The following is a 27,640-nucleotide window of genomic DNA, read 5'->3' as shown; positions in this document are numbered from 1 at the left end:
GAAGAAGAAGGAGAAGAGCAAGATATTGAAAAATTATGTGAAAAAATAATGAAGGAAAACTTCCCTAATTTGGGGAGGAAATGGACATACAGGTTCAGGAAGCACAGAGAGTCCCAAACAAACTAGACCCAGGGAGGACCACACCAAGACACATCATAATTAAAATACTAAAGGTTAAAGAAAAAGAGAGAATCTTAAAAGCAGCAAGAGAAAAGCAGAGAGTTACCTACAAAAGGGTACCTATAAGACTATTAGCTGATTTCTCAAAAAAACTTTGCAGGCCAGAAGGGACTGGCAGGAAATATTCAAAGTGATGAGAGTCAGGGACCTACAACCAAGACTAATCTATCCAGCAAAACTGTCATTTAGAATGGAAGAGCAGATAAAGTGCTTCCCAGACAAGGTAAAGCTAAAGGAGTTCATCATCACCAAGCCATTATTATATGAAATGTTAAAGGGACTTATTTAAGAAAAGGAGGATCAAAATTATTAACATTAAAATGACAACAAAATCACAACTGTCAACAACAGAATTTAAAAAATAAAAACAAACTAAGCAGCCAGAGTGGGAACAGAATCATAGGTATGGGGAGCATGTGGAGGGTTGTCAGCTGGGAGGCAGAAGAGTGGAGAAGGAGGGAAATGGTGCAAGAATTAATGAGCATAGTGGGAGGGTGAAGAATAGACAGGAGGATGTTAAGAATAGTACAGGAAAGGGTAAAATCAAAGAACTTATATGCACAACCCATTGACATGAACTAAGAGGGGTGGAACTGCTGGAGGGAGGAGGGGTGCTGGGCAGAGTTGAGCAAAGGGAAAAGAAATTGGGACAACTATAACAGCATAATCACTAAAACATACAAAACAAAAATGAGCAAAGGACCTGAATAGACACTTCTCCAAGGAGGACATACACAGGCTTATGAAAGGATGCTCAACATCACTAGCCATCAGAGATGCAAATTAAAACCACAGTGACATACCACCTCACACAAGTCAGAGTGGCCATCATCGACAAATCAACAAACAACAAGTGCTGGCAAGGATGTGGAGAAAAGGGATCCCTAGTGCACTGCTGGTGGAAATGCAGGCTGGTGCAGCCACTGTGGAAAACGTTTGGAATTTCCTCAAAAAACTAAAAATGGAACTGCCTTTTGATCCAGCAATTCCATTGCTAGAATTATATCCAAAGAATCCTGAAACACCAATTCAAAAGAACCTATGCACTCCTGTGTTCACAGCAGCGTCATTTACAATAGCCAAGTGCTGGAAACAGCTTAAGTGCCCATGAGTAAATGAATGGATCAAAAAACTGGTACATCTACATAATGGAATACTACGCATCAGAAAGAAAGAAGGAACTCCAACCTTTTGCGACAACATGGATGGAACTGGAGAGTATTATGCTTACTGAAATAAGCTAGGTGGCAAAAGACAAATACCATATGATCTAATCTAGTATAGGAATCTAATGAACAAAAACAAACAAACAAGCAAAACAGAAACAGAGGCAAGTAAACAAGGAGCAGACTGAAAGTGACCAGAGGCAGGAGGGAGGGGAAGAATGGGGGAAAGAGGGGGAAGGGTCTAGTCAAGGAATTAATATAAATGACCCAGGGACATGGACAACAGGATAGGGATTGACTGTGGGATTGGAGGTCAGGGCAGTGGAGAGCAATGGGGGAAAATTGGGACAACTGTAATAAAACAACAATAAAAAAATTTAAATTTTTTTTAAAAATAAAGAAGATGCACAGATGGTAAATAAGCCATGAAAAAATGCTCAACATCATTATTCATTAGGCAAATGTAAATCAAAACTGCATTGTGAGACCTCTAGACACCTATTTGATTGAGGATGTGGAGGAAATAGAACTCTAATACACTGCTGATGGAAATGTAAAACAGCTTATTTGGAAAACATGCTGGTAGTCTTTTATGGAAGTTTAACATACACCTATCATATAATGCAGCTATTCCACTTCTAGGCATTTATCCAAGAGAAGTGAAAGCATATGTGCATACCAAGATGTCTACAGATGTTCATAGCAGTTTTATTTGTCATGTCCATCATTGGGTGAGTGTATAAACAAACAGGTTTACCCATACAATTGAATATTACTTAGCAATAAAAAGAACCATGATACATGCAACAACATGGATGAATCTCAAAACAATTATGCTCAGTGCAAATAGCCAGACCAAAAAAAAAAAAAAAAAAAGAGTACATACTCTGTGATTCAATTTCTATAAAGTTCTAGAAAATGTGAACTAATTCGTAGTGTCAGACAAGTATTAAAGGAGGGATTACGAAAGGGCATAAGGAAACTTTTGGGAGATAAAGCATATGTTCATGATTTTGAATCCCGTGATAGTTTCAAGGGTGTCAAAACTTATCAAAATTGTATGCTTTAAGAATGTGCAGTTTATGTACAGCTGTTTATGTCTATGTATGTATATATATATATATATATACACACATATATGTGTATGTATGAGATTCTTGTGTGTCAATATGGAACTAAGTCCATGATGTAATAAGCAAAAGAGTAAATTCCAGAACATTGTGTATAATTTGACCTCAGATTTAAAAAAAACTAATGAATAAGAAAGAGTCATGAAATTCTTACCTCTGATTTTATAATTTTGTGCGTGTGTTTATAGGTCTGATAGTTTACAGCACGAACAGTGGTTATCCCAGGGAATGATATGTGGTACAGGACAGCGAGGTGATATATACATATTTAACGCTGAGCTGTTATCGCTTTTCATATTTTAAAATTTTGCTTTCGAGTGTTTATATATTAATAAAGTGGTGCACTTTCTGGGGAGAAACTGGAACTGTTCGTACATGGCCATTTAGAGAGGTTAGCCGTCTGTTTTACTTCGCAGGGGGTTAGTTGAAGACCAACAGGCAGAAACCCGAAAAGGTGCCAGCCCCTGCACTCCTGAGCAGGTGTGAGCAGGGCGCACGCACAGGTCTCCCGCGAAAAGCGGAGCGGCGCGCATGCGCGGTGGCCTGGGGCGGGGCAGGCCTGCGAGACGCCCCCAGTCTCTGTGGTCTTCCCCGCTGGCGGAGCGCCGCCAGCTGCTGGGCAGCCGCTGGAGCGCAGACCGGGCGGGCCGGCTCCCGCCGCCGCAGCCGGTCAGGGGACGCTGGGACACGCGCGGGTGTGTGTTTAAAGGTAGCATCTCCTTCTGGGGGTCGCGGCGGTCTTCAAGGAGTTAACCTCGGCTGACTTCGAGGAAGCGGTGGGCCGGAACCGGGGTCCAGCCTCAGGCCGGTGGTGGGACGCGGAGATGCCCTCGGTCAGCGCGCTTTCTTGGGGAACACGGAGGCGTAACCTGCCTCCTTAGCTGCTGGAGACGTGAGGTGGGGACGACCCTGAGGAGCGACCCCGCCAGCCCTCGCGGCCAGAACCGCCTCGCAAACTGCCCGCTTTCCTCGCCCCCCCGCGTTTGATCTGCTCTTAGGTCAGGTGGTGTGTGGGCTTTTACAGCCTCAGTGCTTGTTTCCTCCGTGGTGTTATTTCTGCAGGGCGAGCACGGGACCTGGGGTCCCTGGAATCAGGCTCAGGCCGTCCGTGGTGGGTAAGCTGCGGGAGGACTGTCTGCATCCGGACTCCGTTCGCCGGGGTCTGGAGTGGGTGCAGCGGCTGGACGTGCTGCGCCGTCCCTGAGACGCGCGGGCGGCCTGAGCCGCACCCTCGATGGAAGTGCTCTAGTTTGCGGGACGCTGGTGTGAGAGAGCGGAAACTTGGCCTCGCCGAAATAAATGGCCACGAGGAAAGTAGACGCAAAAGCTCCGCCTGTGAGTCGGAAGAAGCTAGACTCTTTAAGAGGGACTGGTCTTGTCTTTGGCACTTGTGTCCAGAAGTGGCCCCCAAAATATGAAGTGGACTAAATTATGATTATTTTCTCTTAGCAAAACGTTGCAAAAATGCTTTCCTGAGTCATTTTTACTGGTTGTTAGATCCCTTCGCCTGTCTTCGCCCCGCTCTCTCTTCCAGAGTCGGAAGTGGGGTAGGGGGCAGACAGCTGCTGGCAGGGATCTGAACAGATCTCCCCTTTCAAGTTCTGTGCGTTTTTGAAAACTTCAGTTTCTCATGTGAGTTACTTATAAAGCAAGCATACCTATTCTAAAATGAAAGAATTTTAATAAATAAATATATCGTAACATCGCATGGAGGCTTTTGAGGGAGTATAGAAAATTGCTAAATCACTGATAAAAAGAACACCAAAAAGCTGGCAATCACTGCTTTCAGAAATATTCGTTTGACATAAATATTATCTTTTGTCTTGGTTGAAACTTTGGTGATATCATCATGTAACTTTCACATTAAAAAGATTGTAGACTTTAGATTCAGAAGGGAACTTAGAGGTTATGTGGGCTGCAAAGAACATAAGTATGTCTGACACCATTCCTAAAAAAGTGTGCTTTGTTCTCTGCTTGGGTTCTATTGAGTGGGAGGTGGTATATTAGAAAGCTTAAGTGTTTTTAAGCTGCATTTTGGAATAGAGCTTCAGCTTTCCTGTCCAGGCCACGCCGCCAATGCCTGGATTTCGGAGCCCGTAGCACATCAGCCTGTGGTGGCAGCAGTCTGATTTCTCCATGTCCCCCCTTGAAAAGTACCTGAAATAAAGGTCATTTGCTGATTTCTTCCTGTTTGTTTTCATTTTGCTGCTTCCAACAGATTTGCCTAGCCTATTAGATACTTTTGAATCTTTAGTCTGTTATCTGTAGTACTTCTACAACATTTCTAGTGTTGTAATGATTGAAAACTCAACACTTTTAAAAGTACTTTCAGTGTGTTCATTTAAGCAATCTGGAAGAAGCTGGTGATGGTGCAGAAGATAGTTGCTTCCGTTGCTGCCAGCAGCCGGGCTTTGGGTGTTTAGTCTTTCATCTAAAATCTTCGACTGTCTTTCCCTCAAGAATACTGAGGGAGATTTCTTACTGTTAGAGGACCTGATTCAGATGGTCACCTGATCCACCAAGTTAGTAAACGTACCAAAAAAAGGAAATTGGATTAGGGTGGAGAGTGAAGCCACTAAGAGGACTTGGAGTCATCATTACACTCTCTCTCAAATGCAAATAAACCTGTTCTGTGCTCTAGAATTTTGCTGAAGCTCACTGTGGAGCTTGCTCCTCTCTCCCTTGGTAGAAGTGTGGCTCATCACTTGATGGGACCCTGTGTTCTGGTTTTGTCTTCTGCCAGCCTCATAGTTCGCGATAGTGACTCTGAAACAGCAATCAAATTCCTGCAGTAATCAAGTAAGCCAGCCATCTGATCCTGAAGATGCCAGCGGACTGAGTTGAGATAGACGCTTGCATGCTGTCTTCTTAGGGGTCTTAGGTGGCGATTCCTTATTTATATACCCTTACCAGGTTAGTTCTTCATTTTCTAGCATAAAGAATGGCCTGCAAGCACAGAAGTAGCCAGACTGATAACAATATAGAAAAGTTTCTGCAGTCAGTAAAGTTTTGTGTCATCTGATTAGGGGGATACAAGTCACTCAACTTGTCTTTCTCTTATTTGTGGTGTTCCTCTAACTGTGTGCCTGGTAGCTCCTTTCTCCTACTTCTGCAGTGGAATATAAAAGAGAGTGAGCCAACCTTGCTATTGACTGGAAAATAGTGATTTGGATTATAGTAGAACAGATGGCAGTAGAGGATATTAAATTGTGGTTACTGGTCTGTCATACATTCTCCCTGTCTATCCTTCAAAGCTCTATTTTAGGAATAGCGTTCAGAGAGAGGTTGAGAGCTAGCAGCTGGTAGGCAGTAGAAATTTAAAAGAAGTTTTTAGTTGCTTAATAGGTTGCTTCTTCCACCTCCTCTATGTAATTTGGCTTACAAAAGTTGTAGAATGCATTTATTTATTTTTTACTTTATGATATTTATTCATGAAACCACGGCACTGAGTTTTATCATAGTGTAGACCAGTTATTATTTTCTTCCATGTCCATAAACTGCTTCTAACTCTTAACACGTCACTGTGCCTAAAATTGGCCAAAGACAATATGAATGAATCAAGTAAGAATGAATCAATTCTATTTATCAATATAAATGAAAAATTTAAAAACCGTAGAAACATGTTCTATTAATAGCGACTAGTCAAACAAACTGTATTCATATGGGAACAATAATTAATAAAAGTTTTATGTGCTTATTTAATTATTGGGTTGGCATAAAAGTCCGTATGTTTTTTTTTCCCCCATAAGATAAAAGACACATTTGTCATTTTCACCAATAACCTTATTGATTTGGATATTTTGAGTATATCGGGTATCTCCCACATGGTATAACATTGATTGTTCTCAATTAATGTCTCGATTTGATTGCTATCAATTTCAACTGGTCTGCCCAACAGTGGGGCATCGTCCAGCAAGAAATCTCCAGCACAAAACTTCACAAACCACTTTTGACATGTTTGATCAGTCACAGCACTTTCTCCATACACTGGACAAATTGTTTTTTGCATTTCAGTTGCATTTTTACCAAATAATAAAGCCTAATATGCTGAAAATGTAGGGTATTTTCTTCCATCTTCAATATTAAAATGGCTACACAAAAACTCACCGATTTTGATAAGTTTTTCAAAATGCACGCTGCTATGACAGCTGTCACAATACAATCTAACAAAAATTGTTTCAAATGAAGTTAAAGACAACTGAGCACTACTAGAGCCATCTTATGGGAGAAAAAAGACAAACTTTTTGACCAACCCAGTATTGCTATTGTAGTAGTAGTATGTGCTGCTAAAAGGTGGAACTGAATGATTTACACAGCCTCTTAACAAATAAATGTAGTCATAGACTACCTTAAATTTTTTGTAGTATCTCTCCATATATGTTCATCAAAATGGGAATTTTCAGAGCCATTTGGCTGTTTGATCTGTTGCCTTCTCTTTTAGTAGAGCTTCAAGTATAAGTTCTGGCAAGTGTTGCAGTATTTCCACTAACCAGGCTATGTTTTGTTTGTTTGTTTGTTTTTTGAGAGGTTTACTTCTGAATAGGAAGAAGTTTTGTAATCAATAATTTCCTAACAAAAACTTCAACATGTACAATGATATATAAGTATCCTAAGCACCAAAATTATTGGATTTTTACTTATACATTCTGATAAATGTGTTTTTGTGGTATTTTGCCAACCTAGGAAGTGAAATCAAATGGATGCTGGTGAGGACCCTGTGGCAGCAGCTACTTCATTTTGTTCATTCAGTGTGGAAGCCTTCTTTAGGTCAGAAAGTTGGTAGTTTGAAAAAGAAATGATCAATTTCTAAAAACGATCATACATGCTTAGGCTGGAATTTTTGTATCATTTTCAGATTAAGAAAGAAAAATTTGTCTTACATGATGCTCATTTGCTATAAAATTATTTTATATGAAATTTATGACTTGTGGGTGAGTTTTATGCTCTGAAAACTAATATATGCAAGGAAAAGGGAAATTAAAGTGTTATTTTGAATAGAATTCTTGGTATAAAAAATTCTTTAGTTATGGTGATTATAGCAGTTAATTGGCAATTCAACGACTTACTAAACAAATGATTTTAATAATCATATTATAGTCAGATTTAATATATAGCACAATTGCTGTGTTTAGAATTTCAAGGCAGTTTTTTAAACCTGACATTTGAAAGAAGTCTTTGTTTTATTTTTGGCTTCATTGATTTTCTAGTGAGGGATTATATTCGGGATAACTTTTTTTGTAATACCTTAGTGATTTTAGCTATCCATTCTGTAGGCTACCAAATAAAGCAGTTGCAAGCAAAATGTCAATAAATATATTCCACATCAGAGTTTAGAATTCAGTGTCCTATCCTTTACTGTCCCTGGGCCGTCATATTTTATTTTAGGGAATTAGCATTAAGGACTAAATCAGCCCTTTCAGAATAGCATATGCTTTGAATTGTTCATGTCAGCAGTTTCACATATCCTATATTGTACTGCTGGACCAGTTCTCCATCATGCATGTAATTTTAGTCAGATTAAAATGTATGTGGTAGCTCTTTTGCCTAATGCTCGAGACACAGCTTTGCAACTATTTTTGCTTTCCATTTCAGTTTTCCAAGCCGTAAAGACGATCTTTTCTTTTGTTCAGTGACTAGGTCAGACCTGCTTTTGGGATCCAACTCTATGCTGTGATTAAGAAATGTTTTACATCAGACAGAGTGTCTCATAAGACAGAGATATTTACATATTAAATAAATATTCCATTAGACTTAAAGATATGTTTTTAATTACGACACTTGAATTCCTAGCATTCAAGGGTGAAGAGAGGATGGAATAGTCAACCAAAGTTAAGAGTTCAGAACTACTCTTACCATTACTTTGCCTCTCAAATAATTGCATACTTAAAATACATTGCATTCTTGTGTAGGAAGAGTACAAGATAACCCAATACATTCAGGTATATCTGGACCTGAAAATTGTTGAAACTTAGCTCTCTTTCAGGCTAACTAATACCTGAAATTTATCATTTCTTTCTGCTGGGGAAGGTTGCTCTTTCCTTTGCTGTTTTACATTGGCAGGTAATGGTTAGGTTGTTGCTTACACAGATTTTGTCCTGCTGTATCCAATTTCTCTAGAGCTCCTGTGTCTTGGGTATCATATGAAAATTGTAACAGATCATCTGACATTTTGTTAGAATTGTGCTTCAACTTAATGAAATTTGTTCATATAAATGCATTGGACAATTTAAAATAACAACAGTTGCAACATTTATCAAGCACTTGCTGTGTGCTGGCACTTAAGGTATTTTAATTCTCACAACAACCTTATGAGATGGTACTGCAGTTCTCCCTGCTTTTCAGATGAGGAAACTGAGGCTTAAATTAATCTGCTCAGACAAGATCACATAGTAAATGCAGAGCTGCAACTATTTGAAACCCATGCTTTTAATTGTGTTTTACAGTTCTGTCCCTCAGCGCCCCCCCACACCCTGCCAGGAGTTCTTAGCGCAATTGCAATGTAATGCTTCCTTCTGTGTAGGAGATGGTAAGAATACAATAATTGACCACGAATAAACCTGGGACATATGCAGCTTTCTTGGACATTTCCTCTTCGAAGCCTCCCCAGCCACCCCCTCCCATACACAAACTCAATAACATAGCATTGCCTTATTTTTCCCCTGCAACTTGTCCCAACTTCAGTAATGGCATTTGTCGCTGCATTTCAGCATTTGGCCACAGCTTTTTGAGAACAGGTTCCCTCTTATTTATTTCCGTATCCCAGCACATAGCAGCACGTAGTGGAGGATTACTTTTGTCTTACACTGTTTCTTACTGTCTAATGTTCTTGTTCTGTACAATCAGAGCACAATATATGATGGAAATGCGGGAAAATGACCATTTAACATTTTTTAATGTTTGCAGAATGAAGAGGAACAATTTATCTGTTGTGAATAAAATTGTCCCGTCTTCACCAGCAGCAAAGCAGCCAAAACTTGGATTCTGCTCTTCCCTCAACCAGACTCATATGTACACTGTTCTTCTAGACTGGGGGAGTTTGCCTCCCCATGTAGTATTACGCATTTTTCAGTATCTTCCTTTAATAGATCGAGCCCGGGCATCTTCTGTATGTAAGAGATGGAATGAAGTTTTTCATATTCCTGACCTTTGGAGAAAGTTTGAATTTGAACTGAACCAGTCAGCTACTTCATATTTTAAGTCTACTCATCCTGATCTCATTCAGCAGATTATAAAAAAGCATGCTGCCCATCTTCAGTATGTTAGCTTTAAGGTAAGAAAAATAAGCATTCAATAGAGACCATGACTTATAGTTTAACAACAATTTTAATATCTACATCCTTGTGTTGAAGCAGTCAATGAATTTTGCAGAATTTTTATCTCAAACTATTTCCTGTTTTTCTGTAGTTATTTGCATAGATTGAGATGTAGAACTTGAGCTATAATTGAATAACTTAAACTTCAGTTTTCTTCACCTGGATGCTATTATTAAAATTCAGGTAATTGTAAAAGATTTGAAAGTATAAAATGCTTAGAAAATTAATTTGTCATTATCTTTCTCACTTTTTTATCTGAGACATTTTGCATAAAGAAAAAATATTAATTTATAGTTTGAAGGCATAAACACAATTTTGCAAATGAATTCTATTAAATAAGTATTTGCCAGTAACTTTCTAATAAGTTACCTTCATGAAATTAAGATTTAAAATTGTCTTTATAGGTTGATAGTAGCACTGAGTCAGCAGAAGCTGCCTGTGATATACTTTCTCAGCTGGTAAATTGTTCTATCCAGACCTTGGGCTTGATTTCAACAGCCAAACCAAGTTTTATGAATATGTCAAAGGTAAATATGGCATTTTTTTGTGTGTGAGATTCTTAAATATTATAAAATTCTTAAATATTGGCAACCTAGCAGAAAAGATTCTTCTCTTCAAAACAGCCAATATTTTGCTTGTACTCAAAGAATTATTTAAAGCAGTCTTCTGTTGACTAGCACTTGTTTTTGCTGAAATAGTTTATGCATGGTTTCATTCTTTAGATAAATTTTAGTAATTGTTTCCCCAGTAAATGTCATTAATATAAACTTTAGATGTATGATTTTTCAAGTGCTAATTTACTTAATCACTTTGAATATGTGTGAATGGATGTCTTTCCTGGAATTCTAGAATCTCTCCATTGGAGGTGGAGCAGCATAGTATTTGACTAAATAAACTATATTTTGTTTCAGTCCATGTAGTAGAAATTCCAAAACAACAGTGACTTAAAACACACGACCGAAATTTATTTCTCTTATGCTAAAGGAATTTCTAGGTGAGACAGTCCATAGCTGGTATAAAGTTGTCTGGAACCCAGGCTTGCTCCAGGCCCACCATTCTCTCCAAGATGTTTTCCTCATTTTCAACGTCAAAGATGGCTTTCTGAGCGCCAGCCATCACGTCCTTATTCTGGACAGCTGGATGGAAGCAATGGGGGAAGAAGGGTATGCCCTATCCTTTTCAAGGAGACTAATGCTTCTGTTTGTTTTCTTGGCCAGAGTTTAGCCCTATGGCCACACCAGATTTGTGGGAGGCTAGGAGTCTTTTGGCTGGTGGCAATGTGCCCAGCTAACTACTAGGACTAGATTACCAAAGAAGAAAGGATGAAGGTTCAGCAGTCTCTGCCACAGAAACTAGTAACTGTCTTCTCTTCGTTCAGGCTTCAGCTTGGATGCCACCTCCTCAGAGAGGCCTTCCTTGACCACTTTTGTTAAAACAGCACCCACTCTTCCAGTTACTCTGCTATATTAAAATATTTTAGTTTCTTTATATTATTCATCAGTACTTCAAAACACGTTATTGATTTAACATATTTACTCTCTTTTCCCCGGACCAAATCATAGACTTCTTGAAGGGAGATATTTTGATTTGTTTATTTGCCATTATAAACCCAGCATTAGAATAGTGCCTGATAGATAATAAGCGTTAAATTATGGTTGTCAGTAAAACTCGCTAATGGAAACTTTCCTATAGAAGAGGGTAGAGGAATAGTGACATCTCCTCTCTCATAAATTGCCATGATTCTCTTTTAGTAAGCATTTCTGCTAGCTTGTTATCTTTTTAAGAGATGTGCTGAAAAATGGGTCATTTGGGGATTAGAGTAATATAAGTAATGAGATGGAAACCTACTTGTTCTAAATGGTTATTTTCTTATTTATAAACTGTGGAATCAGATTGGCCTAAAAGTTTTAGATTCTCATATTGCACATCAGCTTCAAGAGCCAGCTTGCAGGTTAACTGATGCAGGCACCAGAGCCAGGCAACGGCGATCAGCAGGCTTCATCTCCAGCCCTGCCTCCCTAGTAAAATGAGCTATGTGGCTTCTAGGGAAGTTGTGGATCTCCCTAAGCTCCCCTTTTTTTTAATTTGTAAACTGAAGGAAAGTAAGATAAAAGTGCAGCATTTTGCTAGGCATAAAAAGTGCTAAAAAGAACATATTGTTGCTATAATAAAATTTGTACAGGTTTTCCCTGCTATCCAAAAGCAGAGCTTTCCTATAAAACCTTTTGTAAGCCAAAATGGCATAAAGCAAAGAAGCCATTCTCTTAGGACACATCTTACTAACAGATACGCAAAACAAACTAATATGAAGCAGAGATGTTCACAGACACAGCTCAAAGCCACAGCAGCTTGATGCTGAGAGGCTGAGCGTAGCTCCTGGAGAAGGGGAGCTGGGCGGGGCCCCTTTCACTGTCAAGGGGCACGCTGCCTCTACAACCGCTCACTGCAAAACAAATGCTGAACATTATCTTTGCTTTTTGTCTTTTTTCATAAAAATGAAATCCTCTTTGGATTTCCGGTTCCTGAAAACAGGTACTAATGTAGGTCTTATAAAAGTGAAATGGTATAAAGCAAACTTTCGAAAAGCAGGGGATGCCTGTATCCTAGTGCATAACAGTGTCCTTCAGGATTAAAAGAGTCCACTGAGTGCTGATTAAAGGGGGGAAAAACCTCTACATTTCTTAATGAAAAAGAGTGATGTATTTATATTTCTCTAACAATTTTTGCCATCATAAAATTTAGTACAGAGGTCTAGCCATCTGCTATTTAAAATTTGTGTAAATCGATTAACAGTATACACCAACAGGTTTTCTTATAAATTAATTTAGATTTGTAACCAATTTGGTCATTCTAATAGGGACAATAGACCATTAGTAGAACCCAAATAGATTTTGAAAAAGGAAAAATGATCATGCATGGATTTGGTCTCCAGACTTCCTGTCTGTACCCAAAAATACTGGATCTGAAAACTTGTGAAACCCCACACATTTTGAGTTTCAACTATAAATAAGCTTTAGTTTGTCAATATTTAAAACAAAGTTTTCAAAACCTATTTTTGTTTAATTTGCTAGCAAAAAGCATGTCACCGAAGAATGACATCATTTATTCATCAGCAGATATTTATTGATCTTCTACTCTGTGCCAGGTACTATTTTAGGTGCTCAGAACACAGGGGTGAATAAACCAGATAAAAATTCTGTACCTTCCAGGGCAGGGTTTGAACAGGTACAGACAGTAAATATTTTAGGCTTTGTGGCTCATGCAGTTTTGCTGCAGCTCTACTGTTGCAATACTACCAGCTCCGTCTAGCAGTGTTTAAAGCCGACATAGACAATACACACTTGGAGCACCATGACTGTGTTACAGTGACTTTAATTATGAACACTGAAAGAGTTTCATACAATTTTCACATCATGATATATTCTTCAAAAAAAGATTTGCAATTATTGAGAAATGTAAAAACCATTCTTAACTCATGAGCTATACATAAGACTATGGATTGGATTTGGCTGGCAGACCATAACTTGCCACTTCTAATCTAGGAAATAAATATAATCATAACCTTTTAATATTGAAAACTAAGTCCTTAAGATTGAAAATAATTGAAAGACATATTTATGAAATCTTTGAAACATCTTCCTTTCTCACCATTCCATTTATGAGTTGCAAAAGTATTTTAAAAAAACTGTATTTTGTTATAAAAATGTCTTCTACTGGCTGATGGTGCTATGAAAAACAGTAATATGTTGATTGCTTTTACTGTGTTATTGTAAGCATATGTTGATATATTAGTTTTAATGAACTATTTGATTGAAGCTACAGATCTTTAAATCATGTTTTCACATTTGTTTTTCTTATTGCCATGCAAGTCTCATTTTGTGTCAGCACTTACAGTTGTTTTTATCAACTCAAAATCATTGTCATCAATCAAAATCGAAGACACACCCGTGGATGATCCCTCACTGAAGATTCTCGTGGCCAATAACAGTGATACTCTAAGGCTCCTAAAAATGAGTAGTTGTCCTCATGTTTCATCTGATGGTAGGTTATACTTTCCTAAGCTTGCATGATATTTTTTTACTCTAATAATAGTAACAATGCAATTTCTTATTGAAAACTACATGCTTCTGAAACATAATTTATTAATCTTTTTTCAAAAGAAGTCTTAATCTGTAAGTTATAGTTTAAATTGCTTCTCCTAAGAGTATTTTAGCTATACATATATTATTATATATAATTATGTATATCTTGGCATCCATCTCCTCAAAAATCATTAGATGTCTATTTTAGTAAACAATGAATAACTAATATCAAATGTAAATTGACAAACCATTATTATTAGTATGATCTTCGTTCTTAAGAATTTTTCCCATTTCCCACAGGAATCCTTTGTATAGCTGATCATTGTCAAGGCCTTAGGGAACTGGCCTTGAACTATTACATGCTAAGTGATGAACTTCTCCTGGCACTTTCAAGTGAGACTCATGTTAACCTTGAACATCTTCGAATTGATGTTGTGAGTGAAAATCCTGGACAAATTGAATTTCATTCTATTAAAAAACAAAGTTGGGATGCACTTATTAAACACTCCCCTGGAGTTAATGTTGTTATGTACTTCTTTTTATGTGAAAAGGAATTTGAGACATTCTTCCATGAAAAAACCCCAGTTACTCACCTGTATTTTGGCTGTTCAGTAAGCAAAGCAATTCTCGGACGGATAGGTCTTAACTGTCCAAGACTAATTGAGTTAGTGGTATGTGCCAATGGTCTCCAGACTCTTGATGATGAACTTATTTGTATTGCTAAACACTGTAAAAACTTCACAGCCTTGGGCCTGAGTGAATGTGAAGTCAGCTGCAGTGCATTCGTTGAGTTTGTAAGACTGTGTGGGACCAGGCTAACTCAACTCTCTGTAATGGAGGAAGTTTTGGTCCCTGATGACAATTATAGCCTAGATGAAATTCACAATGAAGTTTCCAAATACCTGGGAAGAATATGGTTCCCTGATGTCATGCCTATTTGGTAATTGACTACCAAAGATTGAGTTTATTTTTAATCAAAAGATTAGCTTCTTTTAGTCTATGCAAATGTAAAATTTAAGATGCATTGTTGGAATATTTTAGGTAAAGTATTTCATCATTTGCAAACTGTCTTAATAGGTTGCAGCAAAAACATTTAAAAAAACACAAGACATTTGAAAAGCCAGGAATTTTCCTAAATACAGCATAGAGACTGTGTTGTGGTTAGGTAGTTGATATGCTAAAAACTACAATAGTTTCTAGATAAGTTGCTTTGCCTTCCTTGAAGGTATATTTTACCTTGCTAAATGAACTTGTAATATTGAGATTTGGATTCCTTAAATTATGCCATTCACAACTTTATATTGTTTTAATTGTTTCTGTTTCATCTTAGTATTGATATATTTTATAAAATAATTTAGTATTAAAAACTAAGAGTAAAATCAAAATATAGATACAGATATTGACTTAATTATACTTAATTTTTAGTACTTAGATCATGTTATGATTTAATAAACAACTTCTAATTTCCAGTACACTTGGAATCCTACTTTATTACATTAACTTGAGAGTAAATTGACATTAGACTAAAATTAAATAATGCTGATTCATTTTATGAACATACTGTGATTGTTAATTGATTAAATACACTGCTGAGATAAAAAAGTAAATTTTGCAGTGTGTTTGGGAGAGAAGCAGTGTTTACTGATCTGTTACTATGTATCTGAAATGATGCCAAATCCTTTCAGAGTGATCTTACAATTCAATCAGTAATACAGTAAAACTCTTTCATCCCTATGTATTGACCTTAGGATGAAGATATATCTTTAAAATGACCCACAAGGTCCTACAAGGTCTGGTTTCGCCCTACTTTGCTCTCATTTTCTTCTCACCTAGCTGCCCCTCGCCCTTCTGCTCCCATTCTCTTTCGGGTCCTTAAGACTGCCACACACACCCTCTCAGAACAAAGAGGGTAATTATTCTACTTCGATTACTCTCTTTGTTCCCTCAGATCTTTCCTTTAGATTCTTTTCCCCAGGGAAGCCTCGGTGACTCTCAGCACTCTGTGACTGGCCTGTGTGGCGCTTATCACTATTGTAATTGGCTATTTACTTGTATGATTATCTGCTTATTCCATGGCAGTGTCAGGTCACTGTTGGGGTTACTCACTGTTGTGTTCCCAGCATCTACCATAACATTTAGCACCATAATCGGCACTCAATCAATTTTACTTAAGTACTTTCTTTTTCAAACTTGTTCCCTTCAGTATCTTAAATTTCTGTCTAAGATATCAATTTAAAAGTAAAAAGAAAACTTTACCTGTTTATTTCCCAGTTTTTGAGTATTTTTTAAGAACAGGCATCTCATTTCATTCACCTTTGAGTCCAAACCTCTCAAAACAGTGTGTAGTATATTAGTACACACTGAATAAATGCTAGTGGAGCTGATATTACTGGTTGAAAAATAAAACCAATTTCTTAAAGACAGTTAATACTATTGCAGATTATATCAGCTATACCTTAAGATTTCTGCACTCTCCTAGAGTGCAGAATCAGCTAATAAGAGGGAACTTACAGTCTGATTAGAATACCAGGACAAACGAACATAAAGGAAATGGCATAACTGAGTTGGGGGAGTCAGACTGGTTGCAGTCAGAGTAATGGTGGAGATGCTGAAGACATAAACCTCCAGACTCACCTGGTATTCAAGAATATGTACCGGAATAGTAAGGTGATAGAATGCCAGTGGTGTTTGCACTAGAGAATAACAAAGCAAAACAGAAAGGAACTAGAACAGGGAAGAGGTCAAGGGGGAATTTATTCCTGTAGCCCACCAGCATAGAGAAATAACGAGTACAAGTGGCCTCTCATACATCGAATGAGAAATTGCTGCTCTGAATAGTGGTCTGTAGTGACCCACTAGTCAAACCCAGTGAACTGAGCATTATAATAACTCTTAAAAAAACAAAAACCAACTTAAGAGTGAAACTCATCAGCTCAATTAAATGAGACCATGGTTGATTTTACTGGGCTGATAAGTTGAAAAGTAAACATTTTTATGCCACCAAAAACAAGATGAGGAAATATGGAGTATTCTTGATACTTCGTTTAATGAAAATGTCTCCATTTACTGTGGAAGTCCATGAAAAGTACTGTTTACCTAAGATTAGAGGATTCTAGGTAAATGAAAGAATTTGATATTAGATGAATTTTGAGCTTTAGGCTTTTAAAAATATTTTAGTTCTGTAAGCAGACTTGTTCATGTTAAATTTGTGTTTTTGCATGTGTTAAAGGGTTCTGGAAAAGTTAGGGTAATTTTGTAGGCAAAATGTAAATGGAAGGAATGGGAGAAAAGGTTCTATTTGTAGGTTGTACCAAAGAGACACAAAAATAGGATTCTCAAATTTTTGTTTTTTCTTCCTTATGAATGAAAGGCTCATTTGTATTATACTAAATAGTAGGGAGATGGACAGATTTTAAAATTATATGCATTTCTGTTGATATGTCACTAAATGTGATAAATGTCACAAGGATATAAGAATTATTCCTTTTGTAGGCCTCGCTCTAAATTGGCCACTTAACTTGTATTTCCACTGAATTACTTTCCTGCAGAAAACTTAAAAACATTTCCAAAATAAAAATTGATTTTGTTCGCATTATTTACAGTCAGTGAGACTAATACCTGACACCATATTTTTATGTATATTATTATAATAACTTTCACTAAGGAAAAATAAGTTACTCAATACTATTACTTCTTGGTCTTTTGAACCTTTACAATACTTTAAGCTGAACATTTTGACACACAAACCTAAAGGAAAAGGAAATTTTAAAAATACAACTCTGATATAATGCACCAGAGGGCGCTGTATTCTAGTTCTTCCTAAGAAAGAAGTCCTTTTGTCTAAAGTTTGCATTTCCATTCAACAGATATGAGAGTTCTTGTGGAGTGCTAGGCAGAAAGAAGCATTCTTGCTCAACCTTGGGGAAGCTCTCCATTCCAGGTAATGAGTCTAGTTTTTAAAACGATCACTTCAGGAGGTTGATTATTTAGAAAGCTATGCATATATTTCATTGTTCAAACGTTTTAGAGCTCTTCAAAAATTGCCTTTAAAGTCTGTGTGCTATATCCTTTTAGTGTCCTCAGTAGGAACACAGTCTTTACCCTTTGAAAACAATGTAAATTTTAGAAACAACCTAAAGTTATTTGTCATTGAGGAGATGAATAAGATAGATTATTAAACCAGATAGTGCTGGTTATAGTTTTCTTTTTTTTATAACCAAAAAATTAAATTATTAATTTGCTAGCCTTGTAAAAGATATTATAACATAGTAGAGAATAACATCTAACTAGGTATGAGAAATTACTAATTGTGTTGTATAGACTCTAAACTATCTGAGAACCATCAGTAACTTTTTTCTGGCCACCCACCTGCAAGTCCTATTACATCTATAACATATACAGTGGTACCTTGGTATCGTTGGCTACAGAAGTCATCAAACCCTGTACTCATCGCATTTTGACGAGAAAAAATGTTTCAGTGCTCGGCACTTGCTAGAACTTGTATGAGTCATGAGGCCGCCCTGCAGAAAAAAATGCTTCATCAATCGTCGCTTGCTCGCCACTTGTTGGAATGAATTAATGATGAATACCAAGGTACCACTGTAATTCACAATGATAAATACCCATGAAATCACCTCCTAACTGTAAAACTACAGCACTGATACTAAGTTAAATTTGTCTGAGTGGTTCTTTCCTATCAAGTCCTTACGTTACTAATGTTCATTATTTGTTTGATTTTCTTTTTATATATTTTTATCACATACTTATGTTTTCCTAAAATTTATGTTTTGGCTTTGTTTTAACTTTTTAAAAAGAGTATCATGCTATATTTGATCTTTTGGACTTTTTTAAAATTCAGTATTGCTGTGATTCATTGTGTTAGCTAAGAATTATTTATTAAAAGTGCTACATAATATTCCATTCTATAACCATAATTTATTTGTCCATCTCACTGTTGATGGGCATTTGAGTTGTCCCACGTTTTGCTCTGACAAATAGTGATGTCATGAATATTGTTATACCTATGTCTTAGTATACAGCTGCAGCCACTTCCTGCCAGTAGTAAACTTCAATTAATTACATTTTCTTCTAACATATCTACACTTAGAATGAAGTCATTCTGCTGGAGTTTTCTACATTTCAACAGGATTTAAGCAAAAGTTTATGAAGGAAGTTTCCAGAATGATGAATTCAACTTATTCATTTCTTACTGACTCTAGGGACTCATATTATTTCTGGTCCTTTGAACATTTGTATGGTCTTATTTCACATTGGTACCCGTTGGAAAGAATAATAGAGATATACAATGTTATGTATAGTCGTCGGCAGCCGTCCGTCTCGAGAGACGATGGTGTAGCTTCTTAAGAGTCTATCTGCACCGCCGAAAATGGCTGTGCAGTCCGACTCGGGAGTGACATGGTATCTGTCTCCTCCCGTGTTGAATCGACATCATGCGATGACGCTGAAGCTACAGAGCCTGGGCAGGGTAATATGGAGGGTCTGCTGTTGCCCATGCAGCAGACCCCCCCTCTCTTCGCAGCTGAAGGGTCCAAGGGAAAGACGGAGTCGATACAGCTTGGGTTCAGGTGCGCCGCAGGAGTTGCCGGTGTTGACTACAACGTCAAACCGCCTTAGGGACTCCAGCTCCGGATTTTCTGTCGGGGTTTACTCCCTTAGCCTTTCCCCTGAAGAGGTATGCCGCAAGGCAGCGGAGGTTTTTTGGAGTCAGAGTTTTCCTTCTCTGATGTACCCTGACTGGAAGATCGAACCAGCGACACTTAGCTCGCAGGCCGACGCTCAATCCACTGAGCTAAACCAGCCAGGGCCAATGTTATGTATAAGTAGCTATGATATACATATGGCTCAATGAGGCTGATGGACTTGGTTCCATGAGATATTTTCAAGTCAGGATAGACCTCTTTATCTTTCTAGTAGTCTTTGTAATGCAATCGTACTGAAATCTAGAATGTTACATATTTTCTTAGGCTACAGTTATTCATTACCTAGAAGATCTACCACTTATATACAGTGTGGGAATGTGTGGATATAAAGACTAATGAATTCTCTCTTATCCGTGCAAGCAGATCGTGATCCAACCAATTTGACAAACCTAAGGAAATTGCTGAAATTTTCCACAGCCTTAACTCAAAGGAAGCCTCCAATTTATTCAGTTAATATTATTGTGCATAAGTGTGTCCAGCATTGTACAACCCTCTATTCTCGTACCATAAAAATAGTTTCAGGCTTTTTTTTTTCCAAGCAGAAATCTAGTTTTAGAATCATTAAAAATGTAGTCTGCACCAGCTTTAATTTATATGTTTATTTATTCCATGTATTTAGGACTTAGAAATCTTTTTTATTTTAAAGCCCATCCCAGATATCATACATTACAGAAAGATCAATGAGCCCTGAGAAATTAGTTGACATGCAAAAACATGAAAGTGGTGGTGGGTCAAATCAAAATACTCTTTACTTTCATGCATTTATTCTGCTTCTTTTTGAACACGAATTTCTTGAAAAGCAGGATATGCATTCAGGTTCTAAAAAGATGGCTTTCTAACTAGTGATCTAGTCATTTGTCTTTCATTTATAGGTACATGATGGGATCACTCTAGTCACAGTTTTCAATGTGTATATAGCATTAGATGCCAGGATAAACTTTCTGCAAGGGCAATAGAGTTCCCAGTTTCTCTCCCTTCTTGATAGAACCTTTATATTTAATTGGCTTAAAGTACATTTTAATACAGAAACCTAAAAGAAAAGAAGAAGTAAAGTTATCCATTATCTGAGTTTTAATAGCCTTCATTCAGAAATGTAAAAGAAATGAGAACAGAAATGGGGGGGGGGCAGAAAGAGAGTTGATTGAACTCAATGAGGGAAGAGTAAAATGACAAAATTGTATCAGGAATAAAGACAAAAATTGCAACATGCTCAAGGAAGAATAGTTTTAAATGAAAATTTAATAAAGACATTAAACAATAACAGAAAAATACTAGGTATCTGAGAAAATTGATCTAGAACAATGTCAAGACATACTCTGATTAAACTATTAGATTTTAAAGACAAGGAAAAATGGAAATAACCGGCACAAGAATACAAATCTTTCTAAATACCAAAAAGAAATTTAAATAAAGATCTACTAAATAGAGAAATCAAGTTAATATAATACTATAATTATAACATAATATGACAATGATATGTCATATCTATAAATGTTAACTCATCTGTTAAATAGATTTTCTTATTAACTTGAAAAGGAAAACTCAGTTCTATGCTGTGTAGAAAAAAATCATTGGGAAAAGGCTAAAAATTAAGGGCTGGACAAATATTTGCTAAGAAAATGGAAGCAAAAGGAAAACAAGAGTTATCTTGTTACCAAAGAGTGGTATTTAGGCCAAAAAGCATTGAAACAAGACAAAGAAGGACCATTTATAATGCTAAATCCAATGACGATGCAACAGTGACAACTGTCCATGTGCTAAATAACACAGAAACCATCTATATAAAACAGAGACTTCAGAAAATACAAGGAGAAATAGATGGAAACCCAGTAGTAATACAAGATTTCAACACATTTATATCATTGCAAACACTTCAAGTGGACAGAAAACTTAAGCAAGGTTATAGAATTGTGCCATCCAACATGGTAGCCAACAGCCACATGTCACTTGTTAGCACTTGAAATGCAGCTAATCTGAATTAGATGTGCTCTAAGTACAAGGTACATACTAGATTTTGAAGACAGTACCCCAAAAAGGTAAAATATTAACAATCTTTATATTAATTGCATTTGGAAATGGAGATATTCTGGAGATATTAGGTTAAATAAAATATATTATTAAAATTAATTTCACATGTTTCTTTTTACTTTATGTAACTCCTAGAAAATTTAAAATAACTTGTATGGCTTTTATTATATTCCTATTAGATAGTACTGCCATAGAAGATTTAAACAAAATTAATAAGTTGTGTCTTATGTACATATATAAACAACATGTGCAAGACCTCTACACTGAAAACAATGCAAGGCCTAAATACATGGAGGACATAACATATTCATTCATTGGAAGATTCATTACTTTTAAGAGAGCAGTTCTTTTAAATATGATATATATAACCAGTGAAAATCCAGTCAAAGTCCCAGCAGGCTTTTTGGTGGAAACTGACAAACTCTTTCTATAATTGGAAATGCAAAAGACTGAGAATTGCCAGGGCAATCTGAAAGAACAAAGTTGGCAGATTTATACTATCAGATATCAAGGTGTATTTTAAAGCTATAGTAGTTAAGGCACTGTGGTATTTGTGGAAGGCTGACGAATGACTGATGAAACACAATAGAACCACCAGAAATTGACGCATGTATATTCACCCTCTCATTTATGACAAAAGATACTGAAGTGTAGTAGGGAAAAAAATGGCCTTGTCAAGTTAATGGTATGGAGTCAATTAGATATCAGTCTGCGGATAATGTTGACCTCCATCTCATTCCTTACACAGTTTCAGATGGATTATACTTCTAAATATGAAAGATGAAGCAGTGAAGCTTGTAGATGAAAACATAGAATATCTTTATGACTTCAAGGTGGGAAAATGTGTTAACAATAAAGGAAAGTATTACTAAATTGGGCTGCATTAAAAACAAGGATTTTTATTTATTGAAAGAAATATTAATAAAGTAAAGAACACCCTAGCTGGGTAGCTCAGTTGGTTGGAGCATTGTCCCATACACCAAAAGGTTGCAGGTTTGATCCCTGATCAAAGCACATACCTAGGGTATGGGTCCAATCCCTGGTCAGAGTGTGTGCAGAAGGCAACTGATCAATGTTTCTTCTCTCCCTTCTCTCTCTCTCTCTCTGCCCCGCCTCCCCCACCTCTCAAAATCAATAAACATTTCCTCTGGTGAGGATTTTTAAAAATGAAAAACAACCAGCAAAGTAGGAGAAAATATTTAAAAATATGTATATCTGACAAAGGACTCATAATCAGAGTATACTGATTTGGCCAAAAAGTCAGTTTAGTTTTTTCTGTAAAATAAAAGACACATTTTTCATTTTCACCAATAACTTTATTGATTTGGATATTTTGAATATGTCAGCTATCTCCTGCTATTGGCTTCTAGTGGGTAGAGGCCAGGGTGCTGCTAAACATCTTTCAATGCATAAGACAGCCCCACAGCAAAGACTTATTTGGTCAAAATGTCAATAGTACCAAGAAACTTTGCAAACCACTTTTGACATGTTCAACCAGGCACAGCACCTTCTTTATACACTGCACAAATTGTTTGCGTTTCACTTGCATTTTTTACCTTTCTTTAAATAATAAAGCATAATACGCTAAAAATGTTGTGTATCTCTTCTATCTTCAATATTAAAATGGCTGCACAAAATTCACCAACTTGGATAAGTATTTTTAATGCATTCTGATATGACAGCTGTCACAATACAGTTTAACAAAATTGTTTTGAATGAAGTTAAAGACAACTAAGCGCCACTAGAACCATCATGTGGAAAAAACTAAACGCACTTTTTGGCCAACCCAATACAAAAAACTACATACCGATAAGAAAAAGACAGGCAAGAAAGGGCAAAATACTTGAATAGGGACCTCACAAAAGGCAGTATCCATGTTATCAATGAATGTGAAAGGGTCCTCAATTTTATTAGCTATTAGGGGATTGCAAATTAAAGCTAAGTGAGATATTATTATATACTCATCAGAATAGCTGAAATGAGAAAGGTAGATAAATAACACCAAGTATTGTGTATAAAGCAACTGGAACTTTCATACACCCTTAGTAGGAGTGTAAGTTGGTAGTACTACTTTGGGAAACTGTGCCAGTATCTATAATACTAAAATTTAAAGTACACATGCACCAAGTGACCCAGCACTTCCTCTCCTACAGCATTCTGCCAGTTGCTGAGCATATTGATTCTAATTATGCAATTGGGAACAGTATAATGCCACAGGGTGGACTTGTGGGTGCACTGGGCCCACTGTAAGATGGGCCCTAGTGAAAAACTGATTACCTAGCCCTACAAGTCCTTAGTCTGACTGGTGGACCACAGTGGCCTTTTGAGTTGCCAGGAATTAGCATTCGTTTTGAGTGAGTGTCCAATAATCTCTGAAAAGCCTAGTTCTTCCCCAATGCACAGTCATTCTGCTAAATGGCCGCAGGTCCCTTTGGGGATAGCTAGGAGTGAGGTTGACAGTATAAATTTTTGGTTGTGTGACAGTCCTTCCTCAAAGAGACTCAGCCTCCCTCTCATTCAAGGGGCTCTGGGACTGTGAACTGGCTCAAGTCTGGGAATTGGGGTGGGGTGATTTGTGACCCATTACTGTCATTATTGAAGTCAGAATTCTGTGGAGCAGACCTAGAGTGTTTCCATTATACAAACTAAATAAAGCTTTAGTAGGCTGCCCATCTATTTCATTCTAGGGTCACCATGATTAACTGGACAATGCCACAGCTCTCTCCCTGTGCTTCAGATGAATCTGATTACTGCTTCATCTCTGCGGCCTGTTAGGTAATATGCCAACCTTGGCCTTGGCTTCTAACTGGACTCCATTCAATGGCAGCGGCTTCTCTTGTCATTCAGGCCTAAACCACCCTATAGCTCCTCAAGGATGTGGGCTGTCTCACAAAGTGCTGCTTACTCAGTGAAGGGATTACCTTCTTGACTCACTGCCAACAGAAATACATATTTGTGTTCATTAGAAGACATGTGCAAGAAAGTTCTTAGCAACATTTTCTTAATCACCTAAAGCTGGATGCTACCCAAAGGTCCACCTAGAGAAGATTGATTATATAGAGGAAGATATATACATATAATGGGATACTATATAAATCAATAAGAATAAAGGAGCTAAAACAATAATGCAAAAATATGGATTAATCTCACGCACATGATGTGGAGTGAAAGAAGCCCCATAAAAGAGACTGCATGCTGTTTAATTCTATTTATATCATCTTTGAAAACAGGCAAAACAGATCTATGGTGGGAAAGTGATTGCACTTGTTGGGACTAATGACAAAGGTAGCACAAAGGGTCTCTAGGATGCTGCTGATGTTCTTTTTCTTGATCTGAGTGCTGGTTACATAGGTGTACTTTATGAGACTTCACAGAGCTGTATACTTATGCTCTGTGTGTATGTTATACCTTTAAAAAATTAAAACCACCAAACAACAAACCCAATACCTGAAGTACGAGGAAACCCAGCTTTACCTAGAATATAGAGGCCTTTGTAAATACCTCACAGAAAGGCCAACACTTTCCAGTTGTGGGACTCTGGTAAACAAATCTATTCATGATAGTTAATATTGCTGAAAGTGGTTTTGTTTATAGATTGTTAAACAAAACCACATGAGCCACAGGAAGAAAGCCCTCAGTCAGCTGGAGAATTAGGTGGAGTGTGTGCGTAAAGAAGATGATTCCCCAGAAACCAGTGGAACATCTTTGGAAATGCGTTAGCTCTTTTAGCTTGATACCCTATGTCCGGTATGCTACGGACTTTATCATCTTGAAGCAAGTGTGAAACTTCTGTTATGGAATATGCATTCAGTAAATAAACATTGAACATTTCCATATGTGTCCCAGGCATATATAAGTACACGCCACCTTTTAGCTCTTCCAGATATCCGAACACCATTATTGATGGCATTTTTGGTTTTACAAGGTTTCTCCTGACCCACAATCATTCCAGTGAAAGGTACATACACAGTAGACCCATCAGAGCACAAGACATCCACACCCTGGTGAAACTTGTGATTTCTAGGATGTAGGTAAGAGTGAACAGACAGGAGCTTCCCTGGGAGCTCCATTGCCCAGGAATGTGGTGTTAGCTGCTAGAACATGTGGGGATTCCCAGGTTTCCTTACTCCATTTTGTCCAATTTTACCCTCCCTCTCTGAAGGTAGTAATGACCATGTTGTAAAGATTAAAGCACTTAAGATAGTATTTGGCACTTAGGAAGCCTTTAAAAAATATTAGCTATTATTTTTATATCACATTTTGGGGGAATGAGGCGATCCATGGAAATAAATTTTATAGACCACTTAGGAAAGGGTTGTCTTTTTATGGGAACCTATCATAAAAGAATCTTTTGTTACCCTAGCCTTATTTTTCCCTCAGTGGTCCTGAAGTTATTATAACCATCATTTATTTTATATGCTATTTTATTTATATGCTATTTAAGTGATATTGCCTGGGTTTATTAAAGCATATACAGGCTGTCTCCCTAAAAATGCATACACACTTTAAATAATTATAAAGTTGGTGTTTATTAAAATACATTTCATTTTCAAAATGTAATAGAATCTACAGACATTATTTAATTGTTTTGTCAATGCCTGTTTTCAAACTGACATCCGCTCTGGTTCAGGCACTGCTGACAACGTGAAGCAATGGAATTGCAAACATCACGAAACAGCAAGATGGGGCCCCCCCCACACTACCATCACGATGTTAGATCCTACCTTGACGAGATCCTGCCAAACAGGTGGATTGGACAAAGGGGTTTCATAGAATACCCTGTGTGTTCACCAGACCTCACACCACTGGACTCTTTTTTTATGGGGATACTTAAAGGACAAAGTCTATGCTATGAAACCTGCAACAGTCGCTGAATTGAGAGCAGCCATTGAACGAGAATGCACACAAATACCAAATGAAATGTTTCATGATGTTTGCGATTGTGAGGTTTCTTGCGATTGCCTCTGATAATCCTCACTGTTGTCACAGTGCCCACTCTTACCAGCCTGTTCTCCTTTCTAATAGGCTACTACCCAAAAAATCAGATTCACTAGGATTGTTAGATTATGTAAAGCAACACTGAACAGGTTCCAGGTGAAGAGCCAGTAAGTTCTTGTATAAATGTGTAAACTCCAGGGTATAAAATCATTGAGTCAATATTGGCAACTCAGAGGCCGTTTTTCCATACTTGCTATCTCTTGGGCTTATATATCTAAGTGCTCAGAATCATGAGCATTTGAAGTGTTTGCGGTTACTCTGTAAGTACTATCTGTATAAGGGAGAGTTCCACTACAATTAGGATGGAAATCAATAATGCAATTGGACACACAGCTGCTTCATCAGAGTGGTACTCCCAACGTGATACTGCATGTTATTAATAATTCGCAAGTGTGCCTCTCATTGTGTGGAAGAAATTGCCTGCTCAGGCCAGCCTCTGGTGCTCGGCTCCCGGAGCCTGGGTCAGTAACACAGCGGTTTGATGGAAAGAAGAGCCTAAAGCCTGAACCCTAGTCCAGCCTTCACCACCACCAGTTGCGTTGGGCAAGTCTCTTCGCCCTTTGGGACCTCAGTTCAAGTTCCTCATCTGTAAAATGAGCTAGTAATGTTTGACTTCCACTTTGTAAAACAACAGGTGAAATAAGTCAATATGTGAAAACATTCCAGGGAAAACACTGTGTTTACTCCCCTTCCCCTTTTCCTTATTCCATGCTCTGTTTCCGGTTCTGAGCACATAGTTGAAGCAGAGTTCTTGGAAGGTGCTCCCAATTCAGTCATGTGACTGGTTTCATCCCTGAGTTTTCCTGCTGTCAGAGGGAGATGGTCATGAGTGCTTGAAGAAATGCAGGACAAGGACACTAAGCAAAGAGGTTAAGGATCCAGAGAGTTACGGTTGTTTGGGAAACCCCAGACATGTCTTCGAGCAGTGTGCAGGCCACAGTGTGGCTGTCACACGTCCTGATCTCATTGCCCACTGTCCAGCCAGTGTACAAAGGAGAGACACGAGGAGCAGATTTCCTGATC

The 27,640-nt window shown here is 37.5% G+C and overlaps 2 protein-coding genes across 2 annotated transcripts; one reads left to right on the top strand and one right to left on the bottom strand.

Moving 5' to 3' along the window:
- Positions 1-7,172: 7,172 nt before the first annotated feature.
- On the top strand, positions 7,173-14,815 carry LOC150000765 (F-box/LRR-repeat protein 21). Its single transcript, XM_090289462.1, has 5 exons — positions 7,173-7,243; positions 9,380-9,746; positions 10,194-10,316; positions 13,659-13,830; positions 14,172-14,815. Exons 1-5 carry the CDS (start codon positions 7,173-7,175, stop codon positions 14,813-14,815), a joined length of 1,377 nt encoding a protein of 458 aa, XP_090145588.1.
- A 5,642-nt stretch (positions 14,816-20,457) lies between these two features.
- On the bottom strand, positions 20,458-25,751 carry LECT2 (leukocyte cell derived chemotaxin 2). The gene is given in 3 exon segments (XM_090290253.1): positions 20,458-20,623; positions 25,496-25,639; positions 25,747-25,751. Coding segments are annotated over 3 exon segments (315 nt in total).
- Positions 25,752-27,640: the final 1,889 nt, after the last annotated feature.

This window comes from Furipterus horrens, unplaced genomic scaffold (genome assembly GCF_987537825.1).
Source record: "Furipterus horrens unplaced genomic scaffold, mFurHor1.1.pri manual_scaffold_10, whole genome shotgun sequence".
NCBI lineage: Eukaryota > Metazoa > Chordata > Mammalia > Chiroptera > Furipteridae > Furipterus > Furipterus horrens.
The sequence above is the reverse complement of the archived record's forward strand: the minus strand, read 5'-3'. Positions and strand labels throughout refer to the sequence as shown.